Source organism: Salmo salar, chromosome ssa15 (genome assembly GCF_905237065.1).
Source record: "Salmo salar chromosome ssa15, Ssal_v3.1, whole genome shotgun sequence".
Classification (NCBI taxonomy): domain Eukaryota; kingdom Metazoa; phylum Chordata; class Actinopteri; order Salmoniformes; family Salmonidae; genus Salmo; species Salmo salar.
Window position 1 is genome coordinate 45,674,578 of NC_059456.1, and position 26,459 is coordinate 45,701,036.

At 43.1% G+C, this 26,459-nt stretch overlaps 1 protein-coding gene across 5 annotated transcripts in view; it reads right to left on the minus strand.

Moving 5' to 3' along the window:
• ppp4r4 (protein phosphatase 4, regulatory subunit 4) overlaps positions 1 to 26,459 on the minus strand; it is a 143,964-nt gene that overhangs the window by 21,153 nt on the left and 96,352 nt on the right. For 4 of the 5 annotated variants that reach the window (XM_014145076.2, XM_014145077.2, XM_014145079.2 and 1 more), the window contains 8 exons: positions 24,168 to 24,331; positions 20,544 to 20,663; positions 13,951 to 14,028; positions 4,678 to 4,761; positions 3,579 to 3,761; positions 1,532 to 1,637; positions 1,045 to 1,192; positions 140 to 284 (listed from right to left, as the gene is read on the minus strand). In XM_014145076.2, coding sequence (XP_014000551.2) covers positions 140 to 284; positions 1,045 to 1,192; positions 1,532 to 1,637; positions 3,579 to 3,761; positions 4,678 to 4,761; positions 13,951 to 14,028; positions 20,544 to 20,663; positions 24,168 to 24,331 — 1,028 coding nt within the window. The remainder of the gene's footprint in view (positions 1 to 139; positions 285 to 1,044; positions 1,193 to 1,531; positions 1,638 to 3,578; positions 3,762 to 4,677; positions 4,762 to 13,950; positions 14,029 to 20,543; positions 20,664 to 24,167; positions 24,332 to 26,459) is intronic. The other variant, XM_014145078.2, reaches the window with a different exon arrangement.

A 26,459-nucleotide genomic window follows, 5' to 3' on the forward strand; every position in this document is an offset into this window, starting at 1 on the left:
TCTACACTGTATTTCTGATCAATTTTATGTTATTTTAATGGACAAAAAAAAAGTGCTTTTCTTTACAAAACAAGGACATTTCTAAGTGACCCCGATTGAAATAGTACTCAGTAATGTCATCCACCCCTCCCTCCCTCACCTTGCGGACGGTGGCCACCACATCCTTGTCCTTCTCCCGACAGAGTAGCTTGCGGACGCAGAACTCCAGTTGTTGCAGGAGGTGTTTGTCTGCAGGCAGCCTGATGGTGGACCTCAGCCGGGGCAGCATGTGGCACAGCTTATACCTGGGTCATGTTTATTCGGCACAAAACAGGAAAAACTATTCTAACAGGGAGGGCACAACCTGAGTGTGTCCAATAAGAATGCAGATTTTCATTTTCTGTTGCAAAACATTTTGCAAGGGAGTGCTTACTGAACATGACCATGGTCAATATACATGGCATACTCAGAGGATAAATTTCTCTAAAGCTTCATAGTACTAAGATCATCTTTCATCCATTGCCTACAACAGCACGCTACGTTAGATGTCCCACCACGGGAGCAAACGTACAAGCGGATGTGTGGAAATGGCTGCCAAGAAATGGATGCCATTGATGATGGATGAGGTGAGGTGTCCCCATATGAAGCAAAGCATCTAGAAAAGCACTTGAAAAATCTAATTAAGTAATTAAAGTAGCAATCGGGGATTGGTTTTGACTTTTAAATTAATTATATATAGCCATTTACTCTTGAAGAATATACAGTAACTTATAAATGACTCATGGGCTTAGTTCAACTGTCGTACACCAACGGAAGCCAAAATATAAGCTTGTTTCACTCCATTATTTGTGAACAATTTAATTCTAAACATATCCAGTATAGCCTCAAAACATGGTTAAATGGATGGCGTCCATGAATCCATAACTCTGTATATGAATTTGAGAGTGTTACATTTCTCCATGCCCATCCCTCAGATGTTCACCAAAAAAAGTGTCGGGACAGACGTTTGTCGTTTGAATCCCTGTTTGTCCCTTTAAGTAACTTATTAATTACTGAATCCAGTACCTGACATTGGCTACAGGGTCATTGACCAGCTCCAGAGCCTGGATGAGGAAGTATTTGCAGAAGTAGGCCTTTGAGAAGAGCTCCATGGCAATCTCACACAGGTCCAGGTAGCGAAGCCTGTTCCAGTAACTTCTGCCCTGAGCAAGCTCTGGAAACGAGGGGGACGGAAGGGGGAGAAGGCAGGATATACATTACATTACAAAAGTCACACAAACTGCCACGTTTGCGCGAAACATTAAGAGTCTTCTCTTTTATTCTAGGTAAAACCGTTGGGGAATTAGGAGCCATTTGCTTAGCAAATCTTTCATGGCACAGGTTGTAGTGGCACCTGTGACAACACTTTTTCCATATAGATGTCTGCATTGTATTGTTTATTTTTGTCAACCTTGTCGACAAACAAAATAGATAGATGTACAGACAGACAGACAGACAGACAGACAGACAGACAGACAGACAGACAGACAGACAGACAGACAGACAGACAGACCTTGCAGCACTTTGCCGATGATCTCTTGCCGCTGCTCCTGCTTGCGGTTGTAGCGTAGGAACATACACAGCGTCCTGGCCGCCTCTCTCTGGACTGGGAGAACGTTCTGGCAACAACACGTAGTAGACACACTTAGTGAGCAGAGACAGAGTGTTTGTCCCAAATGGCAGCCAATTCCTTTGATAGTGCAGTGCACTATGAAGGGAATAGGGTGCCACTTGAGATATATCCTCAGCCTGCTGTTAACACAATGTAGGATTTCCATTTTATAGTTTCTATCTTTTCTATCACTTGTGGGATAGTTGAATAAAGCTCTATCCTACATCAACTCATCTAATACCAGAACACATCGTTTAACTTCCATGGGCTAGGTGGGACGCTAACCACATTGTCCGATTTCAAAAAGGCTTTACAGCGAAAGCAAAACATTAGATTATGTTAGGAGAGTACATAGACAAAAATAATCACACAGCCCTTTTCCAAGCAAGGACATGTGTCAATAAAACCCAAAACACAGCTAATTGAAGCACTAACCTTTGACGATCTTCATCAGATGACAGTCCTAGGACATTGTTACACAATACATGTATGTTTTGCTCGATAAAGTCGATTTTGTTCGATAAAGTTCATATTTATATCCAAAAACAGCATTTTACATTGGCGCGTGATGTTCAGAAAATGTATTCCCACCAAAACGTCCGTTGAATGTGCACATCAATTTACAAAAATACTCATCATAAACGTTGACAAAATATATAACAATTATTTTAAGAATTATAGATAGACTACCCCTGGATGCAACCGCTGTGTCAGATTTTAAAATAGTTTTACGGAGAAAGCACATTTTTCAATATTCTGAGTACATAGCTTAGCCATCACGGTGAGCTATTCAGACACCCGCCAAGTTCGGGGAAACCTAAACTCAGAATTAGTATTAGAAATATTCTCTTACCTTTGCTGATCTTCGTCAGAATGCACTCCCAGGACTGCTACTTCCACAATAAATGTTGTTTTTGTTCCAAATAATCCATATTTATGTACAAATATCTCAGTTTTGTTCGTGCGTACAGATCACTTATCCAAAGGCATAACGCGCGAGCGCGGAACGAGAGACGAAAAGTCAAAATGTTCCATTTCCGTACTTAGAAGCATGTCAAACGCTGTTTAAAATCAATCTTTATGGTATTTTTAACGTAGAATTGTGATAATATTCCAACCGGACAATAGCATATTCATTCAAGAAGAAAAAGAAGGAACGGCGTGCTCGCGTGACTGCGCATATCCAATCCCTTTGTTGCCAGGCAGACCACTCAGTGAATGAGCTCCTATTATCTGCCCAGTGACAGGAAAATGCTCAAACCACTTTCTGAAGGCTTTAGACAGCCAATGGAAGCCTTAGGAAGTGCAACGTCCCCCACAGACACTGTAGCTTCGATAGAGAATCAAAAGAAAAACTACAATTCTCAGACTTTCCACTTCCTGCTTGGAATTTTCTCAGGTTTTTGCCTGCCATATGTGTTCTGTTATACTCACAGACACCATTCAAACAGTTTTAGAAACTTCAGAGTGTTTTCTACCCAAATCTACTAATATGCATATTCTATGAATCTATGAATATGCATATTCTAGTTTCTGGGCCAGAGTAGTAACCTGTTTAAACTGGGTACGTTTTTCATCCGGCCGTGAAAATACTGCCCCCTAGCCCAGACAGGTTACAATGTAACATTGTGTTTTTCATTGGGAATTGATGTCAGAAGCGAAAGTACCCGGGTCGTACACTGTACAATGCAAGAATGTGTAAGGTCATTGAGCTGAAGATTAGGCATTGGCTCAGGGAGCTAACACAAGTCTTAGGCAAGGTTACTTAGATCTCAAGCTAGTTCATCAACGTATGTGTGTAGCTACAATATGTATAAAATATGTGACTGGCATGCCAGCCATAACTCTAACCCTAACCCTGAGCTTAAACCAATCCCTAACTATAATCAATTACGTCATTCAAAGTGAGTTTGTCCCATTAGATTCTCCCTATGTATACTAGTCTCACGTTGGTGGTGACGATGGCGAACATCCTCTGCAGGAAGCGGAAGTAGATCTGGTCGGCAGAAACAACACGGGGCAGGCAGGCATAGCGTTGCAGCAGTCTCTCATGCACCCGCCAGCGGAGCGACAAGGCAGCCTTCTGCTCGGCCGCCGCCAGCGCCGGGACCAGCTCGGGGACAATCAGCTGCTGGACCCACCATTGGGAGGGAGGGGAGACAGGTGCGAGAGAGAAATGTAGAAGGGCATGGAGGAAGGGGGAGGCACAAAGAGTATAAGAAAGAGGGGTGAGGTTGAGAGGGGAAGGAGAGAAAAAAGGCAGTGAGGAGGTGGGGTAGACAAAGGGAGAAGGAGGGAGAGAAAGAAATGGAAGTGTGTAGATAAGAGTTAAAAAATAATATGGTGAGAGAGGTACAGACAGAGACAGAGGGTGGAGAAATACAATAATGAGTAGGGAGGGGGGAGAGGGGGGGGAGAGGGGGCAGGGGGAGAGAGGGGGCAAGGGAAGATAGAGGGGGCAAGGGGAGAGAGAGGGAGCACAGAGATAAGAATAACAAAAAAAGATTGAGATACAGAAACATCGCCAGAGTGAGAAGATGACAAAGAGAGGAAAGATAAAATGAACGAAACAACACAGAGTGAAACATTAGAGAGAGTGATGAAGAGAGTGATGAAGAGAGTGATGAAGAGAGTATGAGAGGAGTGGGACATAGGTTATAAAAATAAAAAAAGTCGTGCAAAAACTGATTTTACAAGATAAACAGTAGTGTATGCACAACTAGTAGGTTCAGGGTACAAAAAGTCTGAAACATAGGTACCCACACACACGTTGAATAAGACTGGGAGCATTCAATAGTGTGCATGTATATATCTTTATATATGATAGCTGCACCACACAGAATCAACCAGTAGAGGGGGTTAGCTCATTCACAAAGACAACTAGACCTGGGTAAGTATCCACAAAGCTGCTCAGAGTGGGAGTGCTGATCTAGGATCAGTTTAAATCATGATAAGATTATATGGACAGATCCAAGATCAGCATTCCTACTCTGAGATATTTTGTGGATACAGGCCCAGAGCAGTAGACCATAGACGGGGGTACGTACCTTGCTCTCGGGTCCTGGCCCTTCTCCTCTCGATGTGGCCAACTCCAGAGTCTCCTGAAGGTGGCTTAGCAATGCATCTAATACCTGCACAGAATAAAAACATCATCATCACTATCATGATTGTCGTTGTCATCTTCATAAACAACGTCATCAGCATCATCATCGTTAACATCATGGCCTTCATAATTGTCATAATCAAATGCCGACCGTATTACCTTCCAAGAGAATTCTCTTCGGTTATAGTTACAGCCATGTATATTCCCCCTCAAGCCAATTCCATGACTGAACTACACTGAACTTTGTGCAAACTGGAAACCATATACCCTGAGGCGGCATTAATTGTAGCTGGAGGTTTAAAAGAAGCAAATGCTACCGAAGTTCTATCAACACATTGACTGTAGTACTCGTGCTGCAAAAACGCTCAACCACTGTTACTCCCCCTTCCGGGATGCCTACAAGGCCCTCCCCTACCCTCCCATGGGCAAATCAGCTCAAGACTACATTTTGCTCCTCCCTTCCTATAGGGAGAAACTCAAACAGGAAGTACCCGTGCTAAGGTCTATTCAACACTTGTCTGACCAATCGGAATCCATGCTTCAAGAATGTTTTCATCACGCGGACTGGGATATGTTCCGGGTAGCCTCTGAGAATAACATTGATGTATACACGGGCAGGGTGACTGAGTTCATCAGGAAATGTATAGGGGGTGTTGTTACCACTGTGACTATTAAAACCTACCCAAACCAGAAACCGTGGATAGATTGCAGCATTTGTGCAAAACTGAAAGAGCGACTCACCGCATTTAACCATGGCAAGGTGATTGGGAATATGGTTAATACAAACAGTGTAGTTATACCCTCCGTAAGACAATCAAACAGGCAAAACGGCAGTACAGAGACAGTGGAGTCGCAATTCAACGGCTCAGACACAAGACGTATGTGGCAGAGGCTACAGACAATCACGGATTACAAAGGGAAAACCAGCCACGTCACGGACACTAAAGTCTTGCTCCCGGAAAAGCTAAACTCCTTCTACGCCCGCTTTGAGGATAACACAGTGCCACCGATGTGGCCCGCTCCCAAGGACTGTAGGGTCTCGTTCTCCGTGGCCGACTTGACTAAAACATTTAAGCTTATTAACCCTCGCAAGGCTGCCAGCCCTGACGGCATCCCTAGCCGCGTCCTCAGAGCATGTGCAGACCAGTTGGCTGACGAGTGTTTACGGACATATTCAATCTCTCCCTATCCCAGTCTGCTGTCCCCACTTGCTTCAAGATGTCCACCATTGTTCATGTACCCAAGAAAGCAAAGGTAACTGAACTAAATGGCTATCGCCCCGTAGCACTCACTTCTGTCATCATGAAGTGCTTTGAGAGGCTAGTTAAGGATCATATCACCTCTACCTTACTTGACACCCTAGACCCACTTCAATTTGCATACTGCCGCAATAGATCCACAGACGATGCAACCGCCATCGCACTGCACACTGCCCTATCCCATCTGGACAAGAGGAATACCTATGTAAGAATGCTGTTCATTTGACTATAGCTCAGCATTCAACACCATAGTACTCTCCAAGCTCATCATTAAGCTTGGGGCCTTGGGTCTGAACCCTGCCCTGTGCAACTGGGTCCGGGACTTCCTGATGGGCCGGCCCCCAGGTGGTGAAGGAAGGAAATAGCACCTCCACGTCGCTGATCCTCAACACAGGGGCCCCACAAGGGTGCGTGCTCAGCCCTCTCCTGTACTCCCTGTTCACCCATGACTGTGTGGCCAAGCACGCCTTCAACTCAATCATCAAGTCTGCAGACATAACAAAAGTAGTAGGCCTAATTACCAACAATAACGAGACAGCCTACAGGGAGGAGGTGAGGGCCCTGGCGGAGTGGTGCCAGGAAAATAACCTCTCACCCAACGTCAACAAAACGAAGGAACTGATCATGAACTTCAGGAAACAGCAGAGGGAGCACACCCCTATCCACATGGACAGGACCACAGTGGAGAAGATGAAAAGCTCCTCAGCATACACATCACTGACAATCTGAAATGGTCCACCCACACATACAGTGTGGTGAAGAAGACGCAACAGTGCCTCTTCAACCTCAGGAGGCTGAAGAGATTTGGCTTGGCCCCGAAGATCCTCACAAACTTTTACAAATGCGCAATTGACAGCGTCCTGTCGGGCTGTATCAAAGCCTGGTACAGCAACTGCACAGCCCGCAACAGCAGGGCTCTCCAGAGGGTGGTGCGGTCTGCCCAATGCATCACAGTGGGCACTCTGCCTGCCCTCCAGGAAAACCTACAGCCCCCGATGTCACAGAAAGGCCAAAAAGATCATCAAGGCTGTCAATCACCCGAGCCACGGCCTGCTCACCCCGCTGCCATCCTGAAGGCGTGATCAGTACAGGTCCATCAAAGCTGAGATAGAAGCTGTTTTTCAGTCTCTCGATCTCAAGGCCATCAGACTGTTAAACGGCCATCACTAGCCGGCTACCACCTGGTTATTCAACCCTGCACCTTAACCTCTTATGGCTAGGGGGCAGTATTTTCACGGCTGGATAAAAAACGTACCCGATTTAATCTGGTTACTAATCCTACCCAGTAACTAGAATATGCATATACTTATTATATATGTATAGAAAACACCCTAAAGTTTCTAAAACTGTTTGAATGGTGTCTGTGAGTATAACAGAACTCAAATGGCAGGTCAAAACCTGAGAGATTCCTTTACAGGAAGTGGCATGTCTGACCATTTCTGGAACTTCTTTGCCATCTCTATCTTTTACTAAGGATCTCTGCTCTAACGTGACACTTCCTACGTCGTCCATGGGCGCTCAGAGCCCGGGAAAAACCTGAATGTCGTCATCCCAGCCCCAGGCTGAAACACATTATCGCCTTTCTCAAGTGGCTGATCAAGTGACCTGGCCGCCCCCGTCTTTGTGATTTTTTCCTCTGTTTGCTGAAAAGGAGATTCCCGGTCGGAATATTATCGCTTTTCTACGAGAAAAATGGCATAAAAATTGATTTTAAACAGCGGTTGACATGCTTCGAAGTACGGTAATGGAATATTTAGATTTTTTTTGTCACGAATTGCGCCATGCGCGCCACCCTTATTTACCATTTCGGATAGTGTCTGGGACGCACGAAACAAAACGCCGCTATTCGGATATAACGATGGATTATTTTGGATCAAACCAACATTTGTTATTGAAGTGGCAGTCCTGGGAGTGCATTCTGACGAAGACAACAAAAGGTAATCAAACTTTTATAATAGTAAATCTGATATTGGTGAGTGCTAAACTTGCCGGGTGTCTAAATAGCTAGCCCGTGATGGCTGGGCTATGTACTTAGAATATTGCAAAATGTGCTTTCACCAAAAAGCTATTTTAAAATCGGACATATCGAGTGCATAGAGGAGTTCTGTATCTATAATTCTTAAAATAATTGTTATGCTTTTTGTGAACGTTTATCGTGAGTAATTTAGTAAATTCTTAGCAAATTCCTCCGGAAGTTTGCGGGGGGTATGCTAGTTCTGAACGTCACATGCTAATGTAAAAAGCTGTTTTTTGATATAAATATGAACTTGATTGAACAAAACATGCATGTATTGTATAACATAATGTCCTAGGTGTGTCATCTGATGAAGATCATCAAAGGTTAGTGCTGCATTTAGCTGTCTTCTGGGTTTTTGTGACATTATATGCTAGCTTGAAAAATGGGTGTCTGATTATTTCTGGCTTGGTACTCTGCTGACATAATCTAATGTTTTGCTTTCGCTGTAAAGCCTTTTTGAAATCGGACAGTGTGGTTAGATAAAGGAGAGTCTTGTCTTTAAAATGCTGTGAAATAGTCATATGTTTGAAAAATGGAAGTTTTTGTATTTTTGAGGAATTTGTAATTCGCGCCACGCCTATCATTGGATATTGGAGCAGGTGTTCCGCTAGCGGAACGTCTAGATGTAAGAGGTTAGAGGCTGCTGCCCTATATACAGTTGAAGTCAGAAGTTTACATACACTTAGGTTGGAGTCATTAAAACTAATTTTTCAACCGCTCCACAAATTTCTTGTTAACAAACTATAGTTTTGGCAGGTCGGTTAGGACATCTACTTTGTGCATGACACAAGTAATTTTTCCAACAATTGTTTACATACAGAAAATGTTACTTATAATTCACTGTATCACAATTCCAGTGTGTCAGAAGTTTACATACACTAAGTTGACTGTGCCTTTAAACAGCTTGGAAAATTCCAGAAAATTATGTCATGGCTTTAGAAGCTTCTGATAGGCTAATTGACATCATTAGAGTCAATTGGAGGTATACCTGTGGATGTATTTCAAGGCCTACCTTCAAACTCAGTGCCTCTTTGCTTAACATCATGGGAAAATCAAAAGAAGTCAGCCAAGACCTCAGAATTTTTTTAGACCTCCACAAGTCTGGTTAATCCTTGGGAGAAGTTTCCAAACGCCTGAAAGTACCACGTTCATCTGTACAAACAATAGTATGCAAGTCTAAACACCACGCAGCCATCATACCGCTCAGGAAGGGGACGCGTTCTGTCTCCTAGAGATGAACGACCTTTGGTATGCGAAAAGTGCGAATCAATCCCAGAACAACGGCAAAGGACCTTGTGAAGATGGAGGAAACAGGTACAAAAGTATCTATATCCACAGTAAAACGAGTCCTATATCGACGTAACCTGAAAGGCTGTTCAGCAAGGAAGAAGCCACTGCTCCAAAATGGACATAAAAAAGCCAGACTACGGTTTGCAACTGCACATGGGGACAAAGATCGTACTTTTTGGAAAAATGTCCTCTGGTCTGATGAAACAAAAATAGAACTGTTTGGCCATAATGCCCATCGTTATATTTGGAGGAAAAAGGGGTAAGCTTGCAAGCTGAAGAACACCATCCCAACTGTGAAGCATAGGGGTGGCAGCATCATGTTGTGGGGGTGCTTTGCTGCAGGAGAGGCTGGTACACTTCACAAAATAGTCGGCATCATGAGGAATGACAATTATGTGGATATATTGAAGCAACATCTCAAGACATCAGTCAGGAAGTTAAAGCTTGGTCGCAAATGGGTCTTCCAAATGGACAATGACCCCAAGCATACTTTCAAAGTCGTGGCAAAATGGCTTAAGGACAACAAAGTCAAGGTATTGGAGAGGCCATCACAAAGCCCTGACCTCAATCCTATAGAAAATTTGTGGGCAGAACTGAAAAAGCATGTGTGAGCATGGAGGCCTACAAACCTGATTCAATTACACCTACACCAGCTCTGTCAGGAGGAATGGGCCAAAATTCACCCAACTTATTGTGGTAAACTTGTGGAAGGCTACCCGAAACGTTTAACCAAAGTTAAACAATTTAAAGGCAATGCTACCAAATACTAATTGAGTGTATGTGAACTTCTGACCCACTGGGAATGTGATGAAAGAAATAATAGCTGAAATAAATAATTCTCTACTATTATTCTGACATTTCACATTCTTAAAATAAAGTGGTGATCTTAACCTAACACAGGGAATTTTTACTAGGATTAAATGTCAGGAATTGTGGAAAACTGAGTTTAAATGCATTTGGCTAAGGTGTATGTAAACTTCCGACTTCAACTGTACATAGACATGGGATCACTGGTCTTAATTATGAAACACTAGTCACTTTAATAATGTTTACATACTGCTTTACTAATTTCATATTTATATGCTATATTCTATTCTACTGTATTTTAGTCAATGCCACTCCGACATTGCTCGTCTTAATATTTATATATTTCTTAATTCCATTATTTTACTTTCAGATTTGTGTGTATTGTTGTGAATTGTTAGATACTACTGCACTGTTGGAGCTAGGAACACAAGTATTTTTCTACACCCGCAATAAGATCTGTTAAATATGTGTGTGTGACCAATGAAATTTGATTTGATATTGGTTTTAAATGTGCATAATTAACATCGGAATCAATGGCGACCATGAGAGGTAGATGTTCAAAATACTGCTTTCTAACCATTTAAGATAGAAACACCAAACTAACTTCAGGATGATATAAACACTTTAAAGTTTCATAACTATTAACTTAAAGTGATATTTAGGTTTGCATACATTTGGATAAATTAACTTGGGTTCCAATTACTTTCAATGGGTTTCTCGACACTTTGAGCTACAAACATGGAACCAACTTCAAATCCACTCTAGTGTAGCCTCCAGAGTTTTTTTATTTTACCTTTATTTAACCAGATAGGCCAGTTGAGAACAAGTTCTCATTTACAACTGCGACCTGGCCAAGATAAAGCAAAAGCACTGCCACATAAACAACAACACAGAGTTACACATGGGATAAACAAACGTACAGTCAATAACACAATAGAAAAATCTGTATACAGTGTATGGAAATGAAGTAAGCAATAAATAGGCCATAGTGGTAAAGTAATTACAATTTAGAAATGAACACTGGAGTGATAGACGATGTGCAAGTAGAGATACTGGTGTGCAAAATAAAAGAAAATCAAAAACAAATATGGAATGAGGTAGGTAGATGGTTGGATGGGCTATTTACAGATGGGCTGTGTAAAGCTGCAGCTATCGGTAAGCTGCTCTGACAGCTGATGTTTAAAGTTAGTGGGGGAGATATGTCTCCATCTTCAGTGATTTTTGCAATTCGTTCCAGTCATTGGCAGCTGAGAACTAGAAGGAAAGGTGGCCAAAGGAGGTGTTGGCTTTGGGGATGACCAGTAAAATATACGTGCTGGAGCGCGTGCTACGGGTGGGTGTTGCTATGGTGACCATTGAGCTGAGATAAGGTGGAGCTTTACCTAGCAAAGACTTATAGATGACCTGGAGCCAGTGGGTTTGGCGATGAATATGAAGCGAGGACCAGCCAAAGAGAGCATACAGGTCGCAGTGGTGGGTAGTATATGGGGCTTTGGTGACAAAATGAGTGGTACTGTGATAGATTGCATCCAATTTGCTGAGTAGAGTGTTGGAGGATATTTTGTAAATTACATCGCCGAAGTCAAGGATCGGTAGGATAGTCAGTTTTACGAGGGTATGTTTGGCAGCATGAGTGAAGGAGGCTTTGTTGTGAAATAGGAAGCCATTTCTAGATTTAATTTTGGATTGGAGAAGCTTAATGCGAGTCTGGAAGGAGAGTTTACAGTCTAGCCAGACACCTAGGTATTTATAGTTGTCCACATATTCTAAGTCAGAACCGTCCAGAGTAGTGATGCTAGTCGGGCGGGCAGCGATCGGTTGAAGAGCATGCATTTCGTTTTACTAGCATTTAAAAGCAGTTGGAGGCCACGGAAGGAGTGTTGTATGGCATTGAAGCTCGTTTGGAGGTTTGTTAACACAGTTTCCAAAGAAGGGCCAGATGTATACAGAATGGTGTCGTCTGCGTAGAGGTGGATCAAACAATCACCCACAGCAAGAGCGACATCATTGATATATTCAGAGAAAAGATTTGGCCCGAGAATTGAACCCTGTGGCACCCCCATAGAGACTGCCAGTAGTCCGGACAACAGGCCCTTCGATTTGACACATTGAACTCTATCTGAGAAGTAGTTAGTGAACCAGACGAGGCAGTCATTTGAGAAACCAAGGCTGTCGAGTCTGCCGTTAAGAATACGATGATTGACAGAGTCGAAAGCCAGGTCAATGAAGATGGCTACACAGTACTGTCTTTATCGATGGCGGTTATGATATCGTTTAGGACCTTGAGCGTGGCTGAGATGCACCCGTGACCAGCTCGGAAACCGGATTGCATAGCGAGAAGGTACAGTGGTATTCGAAATGGTCGGTGATCTGTTTGTTCACTTGGCTTTCGAAGACTTTAGAAAGGCAGGGCAGGATGGATATAGCTCTAACAGTTTGGGTCTGGAGTGTCTCCCCCTTTGAAGAGGGGGATGACCGCGTCCGCTTTCCAATGTTTAGTAATCTCAAACGATACGAAAGAGAGATGGAACAGACTAGTAATAGGGGTTGCAACAATGGCGGAGGATAATTTTAGGAAGAGAGGGTCCAGATTGTCTAGCCCAGCTGATTTGTAGGGATTCAGATTTTGCAGCTCTATCAGAACATCAGCTGTCTGGATTTGGGTGAAGGAGAAGTGGGGGGGCTTGGGCCAGTTGCTGCTGGGGGTGCAGAGTTGTTGGCCGGGGTTAGGGTAGCCAGGTGGAAAGCATGGCCAGCCTTAGAGAAATGCTTATTGAAATTCTCGATTATCGTGGATTTATCGGTGGTGACAGTGTTTCCTAGCCTCAGTGCAGTGGGCAGCTGGGAGGAGGTGCTCTCATTCTCCATGGACTTTACAGTGTCTCAAAACGTTTTGGAGTTAGAGCAACAGGATGCAAATTTCTGTTTGAAAAAGCTAGCCTTTGCTTTCCTAACTGCCTGTGTATATTTGTTCCTGACCCTGAAAAGTTGCATATCGCGGGGACTATGCGATGCTAGTGCAGTACGGAGCAGTGGTCTAAGGCACGGCATCGCAGTGCTAGCTGTGCCACTAGAGATCCTGGTTCGAGTCCAGGCTCTGTCGCAGCCAGCCACGACCAGGAGACATATGGGGCGGTGCACAATTGGCCCAGCGTCGTCTGGGTAATGAGGGTTTGGCCGGCAGGGATGTTCTTGTTCCATAGCTTACTAGCGACTCCTGTGGCGGGCCTGGCGCAATGCACGCTGACACGGTCGCCAGGTGTACTGTGTTTCCTCCGACATGGCTTCCGGGTTAAGCAGCATTGTGTCAAGAAGCAGCGCGGCTTGGCTGGGTTGTGTTTCGGGGGACGCATGGCTCACAACCTTCGCCTCTCCCGAGTCCGTACGGGAGTTGCAGCAATGGGACAAGACTGTAAACTACCAATTGGATACCACGAAATCGGGGAGAGAAAGGGGTAAACATTTTTTATACAAAATAATAATAAAATAACAAATAAAAAAAATGCATATAAAAAAAACACTCTAGTGTACATTACGTAACTTGATCATAAATTAGCATATAATAACTCACCAACAATAACAGTATCTCTTGAACCGTTCAATCTAGACACAACATCAAATTTCACATGTTCTTGCTATCCTATCCATCCTTCTATCAATCAATCTGTCCATGTACCTACTTTTTCCACTATAACCAGTCACTACCATTACTACTGAAGTCACTACCAATACCATAAAGTATTTATGGTTGTGAAATAAGTTAAGACAAGCTAGTCAGCACTTTTCTAGTTTACTACATATTTCAAACATACTTTTAACAAAGTGAGTCTTCTGCGTGTCTCACCTCAAGTGAGTCGTCCTGCAGTAACACAACCAGCTCCTTGTGAATGAAGTGGACATTGGGGCCCAACAGCTTGACAATCTGAGCGATCATAGGGAAGAAGAGGGGGAGAAGAGAAATTGTGACGTTATGTGTTGGCATACGCAACCAGATTTTGAGGTCAAATCCATTTCTATTTCAGGGAATTAGACTAATCGATTCAGACTACATCGAATTGGAATTCAGGCTGTCAAACTCCATCGGGTTGTGTCAGTGTGATCTATCACGTTTTGAATTGTTCTGAAATGTAGCACACAGAAATTGCTTTTGTATGAGGATCTGGGACATACACAACATTTGTAGATAATATAACTCAAGAAACATGTTATCAAATTGGGTATGTTTGTTCAGGCGCAAGGTATTGGTGGGTCTTTTTGTCCTTGCCATGGATTGGCTAAGACACAAAGGCTTTTTAAAACAATTTTCACTGCATTGACCATCTTATAGTCAAATCATGGTGTACAAGCAGGTGAGCTGGTCCTACTCTTTTTAGCCATTTTCAGGTATTTTGTGTTGGAAAACTGAGAATGTTGAGCATAACACGTCAACCCTGTTACCCATAGATATATAAGGTAGATAACTATTTTTTTTTTTTTTTTAAGCTTACAGTGGGTATTATAAGTATTCATCCCCTTGGAATGTTTCACATTTTATGGTGTTACAAAGTGGTATTAAAATTGATTAAAAAAAAAAAGCATTCAGCAATCTACAGAAAATATTTTGTAATGTCAAAGTGGAAGAAAATATACTTTTTTACAGACAAATATTAAAGAAAACACTGATATGCAGTACCTTGATTAGATAAGTATTCACCACGCTGAGTCAATACATGTCAGAAACACCTTTTGCAGCGATTACAGCTGTGAGTCTTATTAGGTAATAGCTTTGCACACATGGATTGTGCAACATTTACCTATTAGTCTTTTGAGAATTCTTCAAGCTTTGTCAGGTTGTTGGGGATCATCGATAGACAGCAATTTTCAAGTCATGCCATAGATTTTCAATCAGATTTAAGTAAAAACTGTAACTTAGCCACTCTGTCTCTGTCTTCTTGGTAAGCAACAGTGTAGATTTGGTCTTGTTTTGTAGGTTATTGTCCTGCTGAAAGGTGAATTCCTCTCACAGTGTCTGGTCTAAAGCAGACTGAAGCTGGTTTTCGTCTTTGACCCTGCCTGTGCTTAGTTCCAGCCTGTTTCTTTTTATCCAATGTCAAGCATATCCATACCATGATGCAGCCACCACCATGCTTGAGAATAAGGAGGCAGTTAACTCAGTGATGTGTTATGTTGGATTTGCCCCTAACATAGAGTACCAGTCAAAAGTTTGGACATACCTAAATTGTAGAAAACTTTTAACAAGGAACACCTGTTAATTGAAATGCCTTCTACGTGATTACCTGATGAAGCTGGTTGAGAGAATGCCAAGAGTACACAAAGCTGTCATCAAGGGAAAGGGTGGAAGAAGAATCTTACATATAAAATGTATTTTGATTTGTTTAACACTTTTTTGGTTACTACATGATTCCATATGCGTTATGTCATAGTTTTGATGTCTTCACTATTATTCTACAATGTAGAAAATAGTAAAAATAAAGAAAAACCCTGGAATGAGTAGGTGTGTCCAAACTTTTGACTGGTACTGTAAGGCTTTAACTTCAAGCCAAAATGTGTATTGCTTTGATGTTGTCACACCCTGATCTGTTTCACCTGTCTTGTGATTGTCTCCAACCCCCACCAGGTGTCTCCCATTACCTCATGTGTATTTATACCTGCCTTTTCTGTTTGTCTGTTGCCAGTTCGTCTTGTTGCCAGTCCTACCAGCGTGGTACCGTGTTTCCTGTGCGCTAGTTTTTGCTTTTTCTAGTCTTCCCAGTTCTGACCTTTCTGCCTGTCCTGATCCTGCCTGCCTTCCTGGACCTGCCTGACTCTGATTTGGATAACGACTCTTTACCTGTCTTAACCTACCGATTGCCTGCCCCTTGTACGGAAATACACTCAGAGACTCGTACTATCCGCCTCCATTGTCTGCATCTGGGTCTTAGCCTGAGCTGTGATAATACGAACTGGCCGTTAGACTGGGGATGAAAACCACAGGACAGGCTGGCCGACGACCCAATGAGGATGCATAACGCCTTCCAGAACCGGGATGAGAACTGAGGACAGCGATCGGAAACCATGACGACCGGAAGTCAATGGATCCGGAAGACGTGCTGCAACATGAGCTGGACCGTCTCCTTAGCTGAGGGCAACTTAGGAAGGGGGATAAAATTGGTGGATTTGGAAAACCTATCCACCACCGTAAGGATGGTGGTGTTGCCCTCTGACGGAGGGAGACCCGTGACGAAGTCCAAGGATATATGGGACCAGGTTCCTGTGAGGAACAGGGAGTGGTTGAAGGAGGCCAGCCGGAGCTTGCTGCGGAGTCTTGTTCTGCGCACACACAGTGCAGGCGGTAATGAACGTGGAGACGTCAGGAACCATGGTGGGCAACCAAAAACGTTGTCAGAGCGAGCCAATCAGGACCTGAAGATGACTCTTCGTTGCCTCATCTCCACCAATCCCACCATTGGTGCCAGCAACTTATGTAGATGGAATATGCCCGCAACACCCTTTCCTGTTCTGCTACTGGTCTCTCACCTTTAGAGTGTTCCCAGGGATATCAGCTCCTGGTTGTCCCGGAGGAAGAGGTCAGCATACCTTCTGCCTAGATGTTCGTCCGTCGCTGTCACCGTACCTGAGAGAGCCCAGGCCACCTTCTCAAGACCGCCTCCAGGTATCGATGACAGGCGGACCGCCACCAGACCCTGCTCCCCGCTACGGTCTTGGGCAGAAGGTATGGCTTTCCACTCGGGATCTGCCCCTCCGGGTGGATTCCCACAAACTTCCCCCCCCATTCTATCGGCCCTTTCCCCATCTCTAAGGTCCTTAGCCCCTCTACTGTTCGCATTCTGTTGCCCCGCACCCTCCGTATACATCCCACTTTCCATGTATCTAGAATTAAACCCCTGTCTCACAGCCCTTTGTCTCCTGTTTGTCTGTTGCCAGTTTGTCTTGTCCCGTCAAGTCCTACCAGCGTGCTCCCGTGTTTCCTGTGCTCTAGATTTAGCTTTTTCTAGTCTTCCCGGTTCTGGCCTTTCTGCCTGTCCTGACCCTGCCTGCCATCCCAAACCTGCCTGACTTTGATTTGGATTATGACTCTTTGCCTGCCTTAACTTCCGATTGCCTGCCCGTTTTACTGAAATAAATTGTGAGACTCGTACTATTCGCCTCCTGTGTCTGCATCTGGGTCTGAGCAGTGCTGTGTTTCTTTCTGCAGTATAGTGCTTCGTTGCATGTTTTGGAATATTTTATCCCGTATATTTGTATTCTTTTCACTGTCATTTAGGTAATTCCGGTGTATTCGGGGAAAGTATTCAGACCATTGAGATTTTACACATTTTGTTACATTACAGCCTTATTTCTGAAATTGATTTAAATCTACGCAATACCCAATAATGACAAAGCAAAAAAAATTATTAAACTGAAATACTACATTTACCTAAGTATTCAGACCCTTTACTCAGTAATTTGTTGCGATTACAGCCGTGATTCTTCTTGGGTATAACGCTACAAGCTTGGCACACCTGTATTAGGAGTGTCTCCCATTCTTCTCTGCAGATACTCTCAAGCTCTGTCAAGTTGGATGGGAGCGTCACTTCAAAGCTATTTTCAGGTCTCTTCAGAGATGTTCGATTGGGCTCAAGTCCGGGCTCTGGCTGGGCCACTCAAGGACATTCAGAAACCTGTCCCGAAGCCACTCCTGCTTGTCTTGGCTGTGTGCTTAGGGTCGTTGTCCTGTTGGAAAGGGGAACCTTCGTCACAGTCTGAGGTCCTGAGCACTCTGGAGCATGTTTTCATCAAGGCTCTCTCTGTACTTTGATCCGTTCATCTTTCCCTTGATCCTGACTAGTCTCCCAGTCTCTGCCTCTAAAAACATTCCCACAGCATTTATTTAACTAGGCAAGTCAGTTAAGAACAAATTCTTATCTTCAATGACAGCCTAGGAACAGTGGGTTAATTGCCTGTTCAGGGGCAAACACTCCACACTGTGGAGTGTTGCAGAGACGGTTGTCTTTCTTGAAGGTTCTCTCATCTCCACAGAAGAGCTCTAGAGCTCTGTCGGGTTCTTGGTCACCTCCCTGACCAAGGCCCTTCTCCCCACAATTGCTCAGTTTGGCCGGGCGGCCAGCTGTTTTCTTGGACCTTCAATGGTGCAGACATTTTTTGGTACCCTCCCCCAGTTCTGTGCCTCGACACAATCCTGTCTTGGAGCTCAACGGACAATTCCTTTGACCTCATGGCTTGGTTTTTGCTCTGACATGCACTGTCAACCGTGGGACCCTGAGCAGTTTCCTTCCTGTCCTGCAGCTCAGAAGGTCAACTGTATCTTTGTGTCTTAACTTAACCATGCTTAACCTCTTGACGGTCGCCTAGGATAGGGGGCGCTACAGCGATTTTTGAAAAAAAATGGTGCCCATTTTAAACGGCCTCCTACTCAAACTCAGAAGCTAGGATATGCACATAATTAATACTTGTGGATAGAAAACACCCTAAAGTTTCTAAAACTGTTTGAATGGTGTCTGTGAGTATAACAGAACTCATATGGCAGTCAAAACCCCGAGACAGATCGTAAGTGGAATTCTGAATTGCGGACAAACTTCATCACTTTGCCTATAAATCACACCGTGAGCAATGGTTCATTGAGCACTTCCTATTGCTTCCACTAGATGTCCCCAGTCTTTACAAAGTGGTTTGAGCCTTCTACTGTGAAAACTGACACAATGAGTCTGTGGAACGTGGTCACATGAGGGCCATCACCATTATGACGCCGGCGCCCCTGGCTACCCAACCCCTTTCGAAACGTTTTGAAAGACAATGCAATCGTCCCCCTTGAATGTTATTGGAGCTCTGGTTGAAAAAGGCCCTAAAGATTTATGTTATACAACGTTTGACATGTTTGAACGAACCTAAATAAAAAAATGCATTTTGTTGAGCGAGAAGTCCCGCGGCCGTCGGTACTTTTGGAGCAGCCTTCAGAACGCGCTAACAAAAACAAGCTATTGGGACATAAAGGATTAACTTTTTCGAACTAAAATACATTTGTTGTGGACCTGGGACTCCTGGAAGTGCTTTCTGATGAAGATAATCAAAGGTAAGGGATTATTGACAATAGTATACAAGACTAGATTTGATATGCGATTGTTCCAAGATGGCGCTGACCTGTATTGCTAGCCTATTTTTCTGAGTATCGCATCCCCTTTTATCGCAAAGTGTGATTACCCAGTAAAGTTATTTTGAAATCTGGCATTGCAGGTGCTTTCAAGAGATGCTAATCTATCAATCTTAGATTGACAATATTACATTTTAAAAATGTTTTCGAATAGTAATTTAGTAAATTGTAGCGCTGTTTCACCGGACGCATTTGAGGGAAAATAGTTAGTCAACGTCACGCGCCGATGTAAAATGCTGTTTTTATATATAAATATGAACTTTATCGAACAAAAGAATGCATGTATTGTGTAAGATGTCCTAGGAGTGTCATCTGATGAAGATTGTCAAAGGTTAGTGCTGCATTTAGCTGTTTTTTGGTTATTTGTGATGCATGTGGTTGGTCGGAAAATGTCTATGTGGCTACTTTTACGATATACTCCTCTAACATAATCTAATGTTTTGCCTTTTCTGTAAAGCCTTTTTGAAATCGGACAACGTGGTTCGATTCAGGAGATGTGTATCTATAAAACGATATAACATAGTCCTATATTTGAAAAAAAAATAAAAAAAATACATTTTGTTATGCTAATGGCGATAGGATTTTTCGCTGGATGTCCGAGCCCGCCCAGAGGTTAAAGAGATATTCAATGTCTGATTCATTATTGTTACCCATCTACTAATCACTGCCTTTAATTAGGGTTTCGATAAGCTACCTGGTCTTTGTAGTTGAAACGGTGCTTCAAATTCAATACTTGACTGAGGGACCTTACTGATGTAACTATGGGGGGACAGAGGAAGGATTAGTCATTCAAAAAAGGAAATTCCTATTATTTCACAAAGTGTGAGTCCATGTAACTTACTGTGATTTGTTAAGCCTAAAGAAAAAGGTTGGATACTTAAGTGACATATATATTTTAGTTACTAAATTGTTATTAATTAGATTATTGTATTTTACTTTGACATTATGAAGTATTTTGTGTAGATCAATGACAAAAAAATAATCACAATTAAATCTATTTCAATCCCACTTTAACGCAACAAATTCTGAAAAAATCCAAGGGGGGGTACATATGATACCCACTGTACATTCAATAGCCCCTCTCTGTTGCACACAACACACTTCCATTCCCCCTGTCACAAGGGGAGTTATGGCTGATTTAAGAGTCAACCCTGTCACTTAAATAATTTTTTTGACAAAATTAAGTAATGACACAAATCACAGACTGCCAATCTGAGTTATGGACATCCTTTATGTATTTTTTTTTGACAGAACAGAATAAGCCAGTGTCCAAACAGCAGCCACCTTACCTCGTGGAAGCCCTCGGCCATTGTGCGTCGCACCGTGATCTCGGGGTCATGACACAGACTGGAGAAGGTGGGGTAAAGCTCCGTCAGGAAGTGGTTAGGGTCAGCGAATAACACCATGGCCTGAAGAAAAAGTGATATCACAGGGAGTGATAACTTGTTCAAAATTAATCCCTATGCACTTGTGGAAACCTGAGATACATTTTTTGCCATAATCAAAATGGAATCTTCTACCCCGCAAGGCTAGTATAACCACATAATGCAAGCATCCTTTTATTTACTAAGATTCAGAAACTTTGTAGAACATACACAATAATGCCATTGTGCTGGAGTTTCTATTTTGAATAAAAAGTTCTTATCTACAAGTACTAGGAGCAGTAAGTCTTGTATAGTGTGTGAACAACACTCTTTTGAATTAAAACAATTCCATACTAAAATGGTGACCAGACACTAAAATGCAATTAACTTTGACAGTTTCCCTGATGCTTGCCTTCTCTTGAGACAGTTGACGAGGTTTATCTCTGCAGACAGCTGGGTCGACTTCATCGGCCACCAAACGGAATGAAACAGGAAGGTACTTACAAATTTGTACCCCCTTTTTCTCCCCAGTTTCGTGACTCGGGAGAGGCGAAGGTCGAGTCATGCATCCTCCAAAACATGACCCGCCAAACCGCGCTTCTTAACATCCGCTCGCTTAACCCGGAAGCAAGCTGCACTAATGTGTCGGATGAAACACCGTTCCACTGACGACCGAACTCAGCCTGCAAGCGCCCGGCCCACCACAATGAGTCGCTTGAGCGCGGTGAGCCAAGCCAAGCCCCCCCCCCTCCCCCGGTCACGACCAGTAATGACACAGCATGGGAGGCCTTCGTTTTCATATTCTGTTGCAAAACGTTTTGCTACGGTGTGCCCGAATAACCACGACCTTGAACTGCCACCACAGTTAGTCCCAAATGATACATTAATGAGGGCTTGAGCGAAGCGGGCACACCTAGGCTACATACCAATTGGCACCCTATTCCCAACGTCGTGCACTACTTTTGACCAGAGCTATAGGCCCTGGTCAAAAGTAGTGCACTATGTAGGGAATAGGGTGCTATTTGTGAAGCAGAGACACCTAGCTGGACCTGGGGAGGAGAACCTCCCTGCCTGTGGGAACAAAAGAGCTGTGGACAAGGCCTCTCATCAGGCCTATTGTTACAGGCGGCTCCTCTACCCTCCTGACCCCATTACATGATGTGTGTGTGTGTGTGTGTGTGTGTGTGTAACTCTCTAAAGTCCCATGACCATGGGACAACAATTTTAACTTCGTGCTGACAGAGTATGGCAGAGACACTATCATTCAGCAGGTCAGGGGGTGGATCCATGTGCTAAAAATACACACGTGCCTGACTCATGAAAACACGTGCAGGTATAGTGCATTCGGAAAGTATTCAGACCCCCCTTTTTCCACATTTTGTTACGTTGCAGCCTTATTCTAAAATGGGTTAAATAAAAATGTAAATCCTCATTGATCTACACACCCCATAATGACAAAGCGAAAACAGGTTTTTAGAAATGTTTGCTATGAGACTCAATTGAGCTCAGCTGCATCCTGTTTCCATTGAACATCTTTCAGATGTTTCTACAACTTGATTGGAGTCCACCTGTGGTAAATTCAATTGATTGGACATGATTTGGAAAGGCTTACACTTTTTCTTTAAAAGGTCGCATAGTTGGCAGTGCATGTCAGAGCAAAAACCAAACCATTAGGTCGAAGGAATGGTCTGTAGAGCTCCGAGACAGGATTGTGTTGAGACACAGCTCTGGGGAAGGGTACCAAAACATTTCTGCACCATTGAAGGTCCCCAAGAACAAAGTGGCCTCCATCATTCTTACAATGGAAGAAGTTTGGAACCACCAAGACTCTTCCTAGAGCTGCCCGCCCAGCCAAACTGAGCAATCGGGAGAAGGGCCTTGGTCAGGGAGGTGACCAAGAACCCGATGGTCACTCTGACAGAGCTACAGAGTTCCCCTGTGAAGGTGGGAGAAACAACAATCTCTGCAGCACTCCACCAATCAGGCCTTTATGGTAGAGTGGCCAAACGGAAGCCTCTCCTTAGTAAAAGGCAAATGTCTCCCAGTCCCTGCAGCTTGTAGTTTGCCAAAAGGCACCTAAAGACTCTCAGACCATGACAAACAAGATTGCCAAGCATCACGTCTGGAGGAAACCTGGCACCATCCCTACAGTGAAGCATGGTGGTGGCAGCATAATGCTGTGGGGATGTTTTTCAGAGGCAGGGACTGGGAGACTAGTCAGGATCAAGGGAAAGATGACCGGAGCAAAGTACAGAGAGATCCTTGATGACAACCTGCTCCAGAGCGCTCAGCACCTCAGACTGGGGTGAAGGTTCACCTTCCAACAGGCCAACGATCCTAAGCACACAGCCAAGACAATGCAGGAGTGGCTTTGGGACAAGTTTCTGAATGTCCTTCAGTGGCCCATCCAAAGCCCGTACTTGAACATGATTGAACATCTCTGTAGAGACCTCAAAAAAGCTCCGCAGCGACCCTCCGCATCCAACCTGACAGAGCTTGAGAGAATATGCAGAGAAGAATGGGAGAAACTCTCCAAATACAGGTGTGCCAAGCTTGTAGCATCATACCCAAGAAGACTCAAGGCTGTAATCGCTGCCAAAGGTGCTTCAACAAAGTACTGAGTAAAAGGTCTGAATACTTATGTAAATGTGATATCATTTTTTAAAAATTTTTCATACATTTGCAAAAATGTTAATCTGTTTTTGTTTCGTCATTATGGGGTATTGTGTGTAGATTGATGGGGGAAAAATATTTAATCCATTTTAGAATAAGGCTGTAACGTAACAAAGTGGAAAAAGTTGAGGGTTCTGAATACTTTCCGAATGCACTGTAAACATTACTGTACACTACGGCTGAGACGATTCCAGTTTCGCTATATTTTTTTCATGCCAAAAATGAAAACACGAAGCAGACCAAACTCTTTTGTCCTTTAAAAACCTGCTGTTTGTAAAAGGTTGTGTGCTATAACTTGTGTGCTATAAATAAATACATGTGACTCTGGATGACAACATAATGATGTTTGTTTCCAACATTAGGGCTGTTCTCCTAAAGAAGTTAATTCTGCTTCATGGTTTGTTTCCTTGCCACACGATACAAAGGAGTATTGCGATACTGGTTTCGTTCCGACCCTACTATAACAACGTCCACAACACATGCACGCCACTATTGGCAAGACTATTTCAGTTCATACACTATTGTAGGTGATTTAAATAACTGACTATAAGGCACACTATTCCCCTCTATAGACTCAAAAAGTGCAAGCTTTATAAAGCTTTTCAAACTTGTAAGGTGTTTGCAACATGTAGCCGCAAAACTTAAGACATTTTTATAAAAAACTAAGCCACCCATATGGCAACAATCACCAAGAGTTGACCAGGAGCATTTTCAAACAGAGGCAGAAAGACAGATGGTACAGTTACAGACTTGATTCCTTCAAACACGCTGCTAGACTTCAGAGACTGTTCAAGAGTGGGAGGGAGGGTTGGTAGGAAACTTGTGTGTGTGTTTACATGCGTATATGTGTGCGTGTGTTGGTCAGCAGTCACTCACGGGGAAGTTGTAGGCGCAATTGCGTCGCACCAGGGCGTACTTGCTCTCCAGCTCCAGCGGGTAGACCTGGTTGTCCGAGTGGCCGTTTTCATGCTGCAGGCCCAGTACACACAGCTTCTTATAGAACTCCAGGAACCACAGGTGCTGCTCCTCTGTGAAAGATGCTGCAGGAGAGAAGAATTAGAACCAGATAGGACCAAATCTAGCAGCCAGGAATCAGAATCACACAAAGGGACCTGTGTGTGTTTATGTAGCCTGGCCTCCCGGTCACCTCCCGGTCATGGGTCTCCTGTGACACAGCCTGGGATCGAACCCGGGTCTGTAGTGACGCCTCTAGCAGTGCGATGAAGTGCCTTAGACCGCTACGTCACTAATATTTATATTTTTGACAACTTTTACTTCACTACATTCTGAAAGAAAATGATGTACTTTTTACTCCATACATTTTCCATGACACCCAACAGTACTTGTTACATTTTGAATGCTTAGCAAGACAAGAAAATGATTCAATTCACACACTTAAGAGAACATTCCTGGTCATTCCTACTGCCTCTTATCTGGCGGACTCACTAAACACAAATTCTTCATTTGTAAATGATGTCTGAGTGTTGGACTGTACCCCGAGCTATCCGTAAACAAAAAAAGAAAAAGACAATTGTGCTGTCTGGTTTGATTAATATAAGGAATTTGAAATTATTTATACTTGTACTTTGACTTTTAATACTTAATGTTTAAAACCAAATACTTTATACTTTTACTCAAGTAGTATTTTACTGGGTGACTTTCACTTTTACTTGAGTAATTTTCTATTAAGGTATCTATACTTTAACTCAAGTAAAACTGACTAGATGGAAAGGTGGCGTCCTATGACGGTGCCAGGTTGAAAGTCACTGAGCTCTTCAGTAAAGAGATTGCATGGCTGTGTGCTTGATTTTATACACCTGTCAGCAACGGGTGTGGCTGAAATAGCCGAATCCACTAATTTGAAGGGGTGTCCACATACGTTTGGCCATGTGTATTACCTCATTTGCGAATTTTAATACAAAAAGGACTGTATTTAATTAAAAAAAGTATTGTATTTATGTCTACATTCAAGTGGTTCAAAATTCAAAAGGCACTCGCACATCTGAGCTATCTTTTTTGCAGGTGCATGGTAACAGTTCAATAACATGAGAAAAAAGAAGAAGCCCGCACATTGCTCTTGAGGCCTTGGTCAGAGCTTTGTGATAAAAAAAGAAAGAAATTGCATCCTTATGTAGACATAGCTCAACCCACATCCGTTCCAAATCAAATCAAACTTTATTGGTCACATACACATGGTTAGCAGATGTTAATGTGAGTGTAGCGAAATTCTTGTGCTTCGAGCTTGCAGTAATATCTAACAAGTAATCTAACAATTTCACAACCACTACCTTATACACACAAGTGTAAAGGAATGAATAAGAATATGTACATATACATATATGGATGAGCGATGGCCGTGCGGCATTGGCAGGATGCAGTAGATTGTATAGAGTACAGTATATACAGATGTCGGAAGTCGGAAGTTTACATACACTTAGGTTGGAGTCATTAAAACTCATTTTTCAACCACTCCACAAATTTCTTGTTAACAAACTATAGTTTGGCAGGTCGGTTAGGACATCTGCTTTGTGCATGACACAAGTAATTTTCCCAACAATTGTTTACAAACAGATTATTTCATCTATTAAATCACTGTATCACAATTCCAATGGGTCAGAAGTTTACATACACTAAGTTGACCGAGCCTTTAAACAGCTTGGAAAATTCCAGAAAATGATGTCATGGATTTAGAAGCTTCTGATAGGCTAATTGACATAATTTGAGTCAATTGGAGGTGTACCTGTGGATGTATTTCAAGGCCTACCTTCAACCTCAGTGCCTCTTTGCTTGACATCATGGGAAAATCAAAAGAAATCAGCTAAGACCTCCACAAGTCTGGTTCTTTCTTGGGAGCAATTTCCAAACGCCTGAAGGTACCGCATTCATCTGTACGAACAATAGCACGCAAGTAAAAACACCATGGGACCACGCAGCCATCATACTGCTCAGGAAGGAGACACGTTCTGTCTCCTAGAGATGAACGTACTTTGGTGCGAAAAGTGCAAATCAATCCCAGAATAACAGCAAAGGAAGACCTTGGGAAGATGCTGGAGGAAACAGGTACAAAAGTATCTATATCCACAGTAAAACGAGTCCTATATCGACATGAACTGAAAGGCCACTCAGCAAGGATGAAGCCACTGCTCCAAAACCGCCATAAAAAAGCCA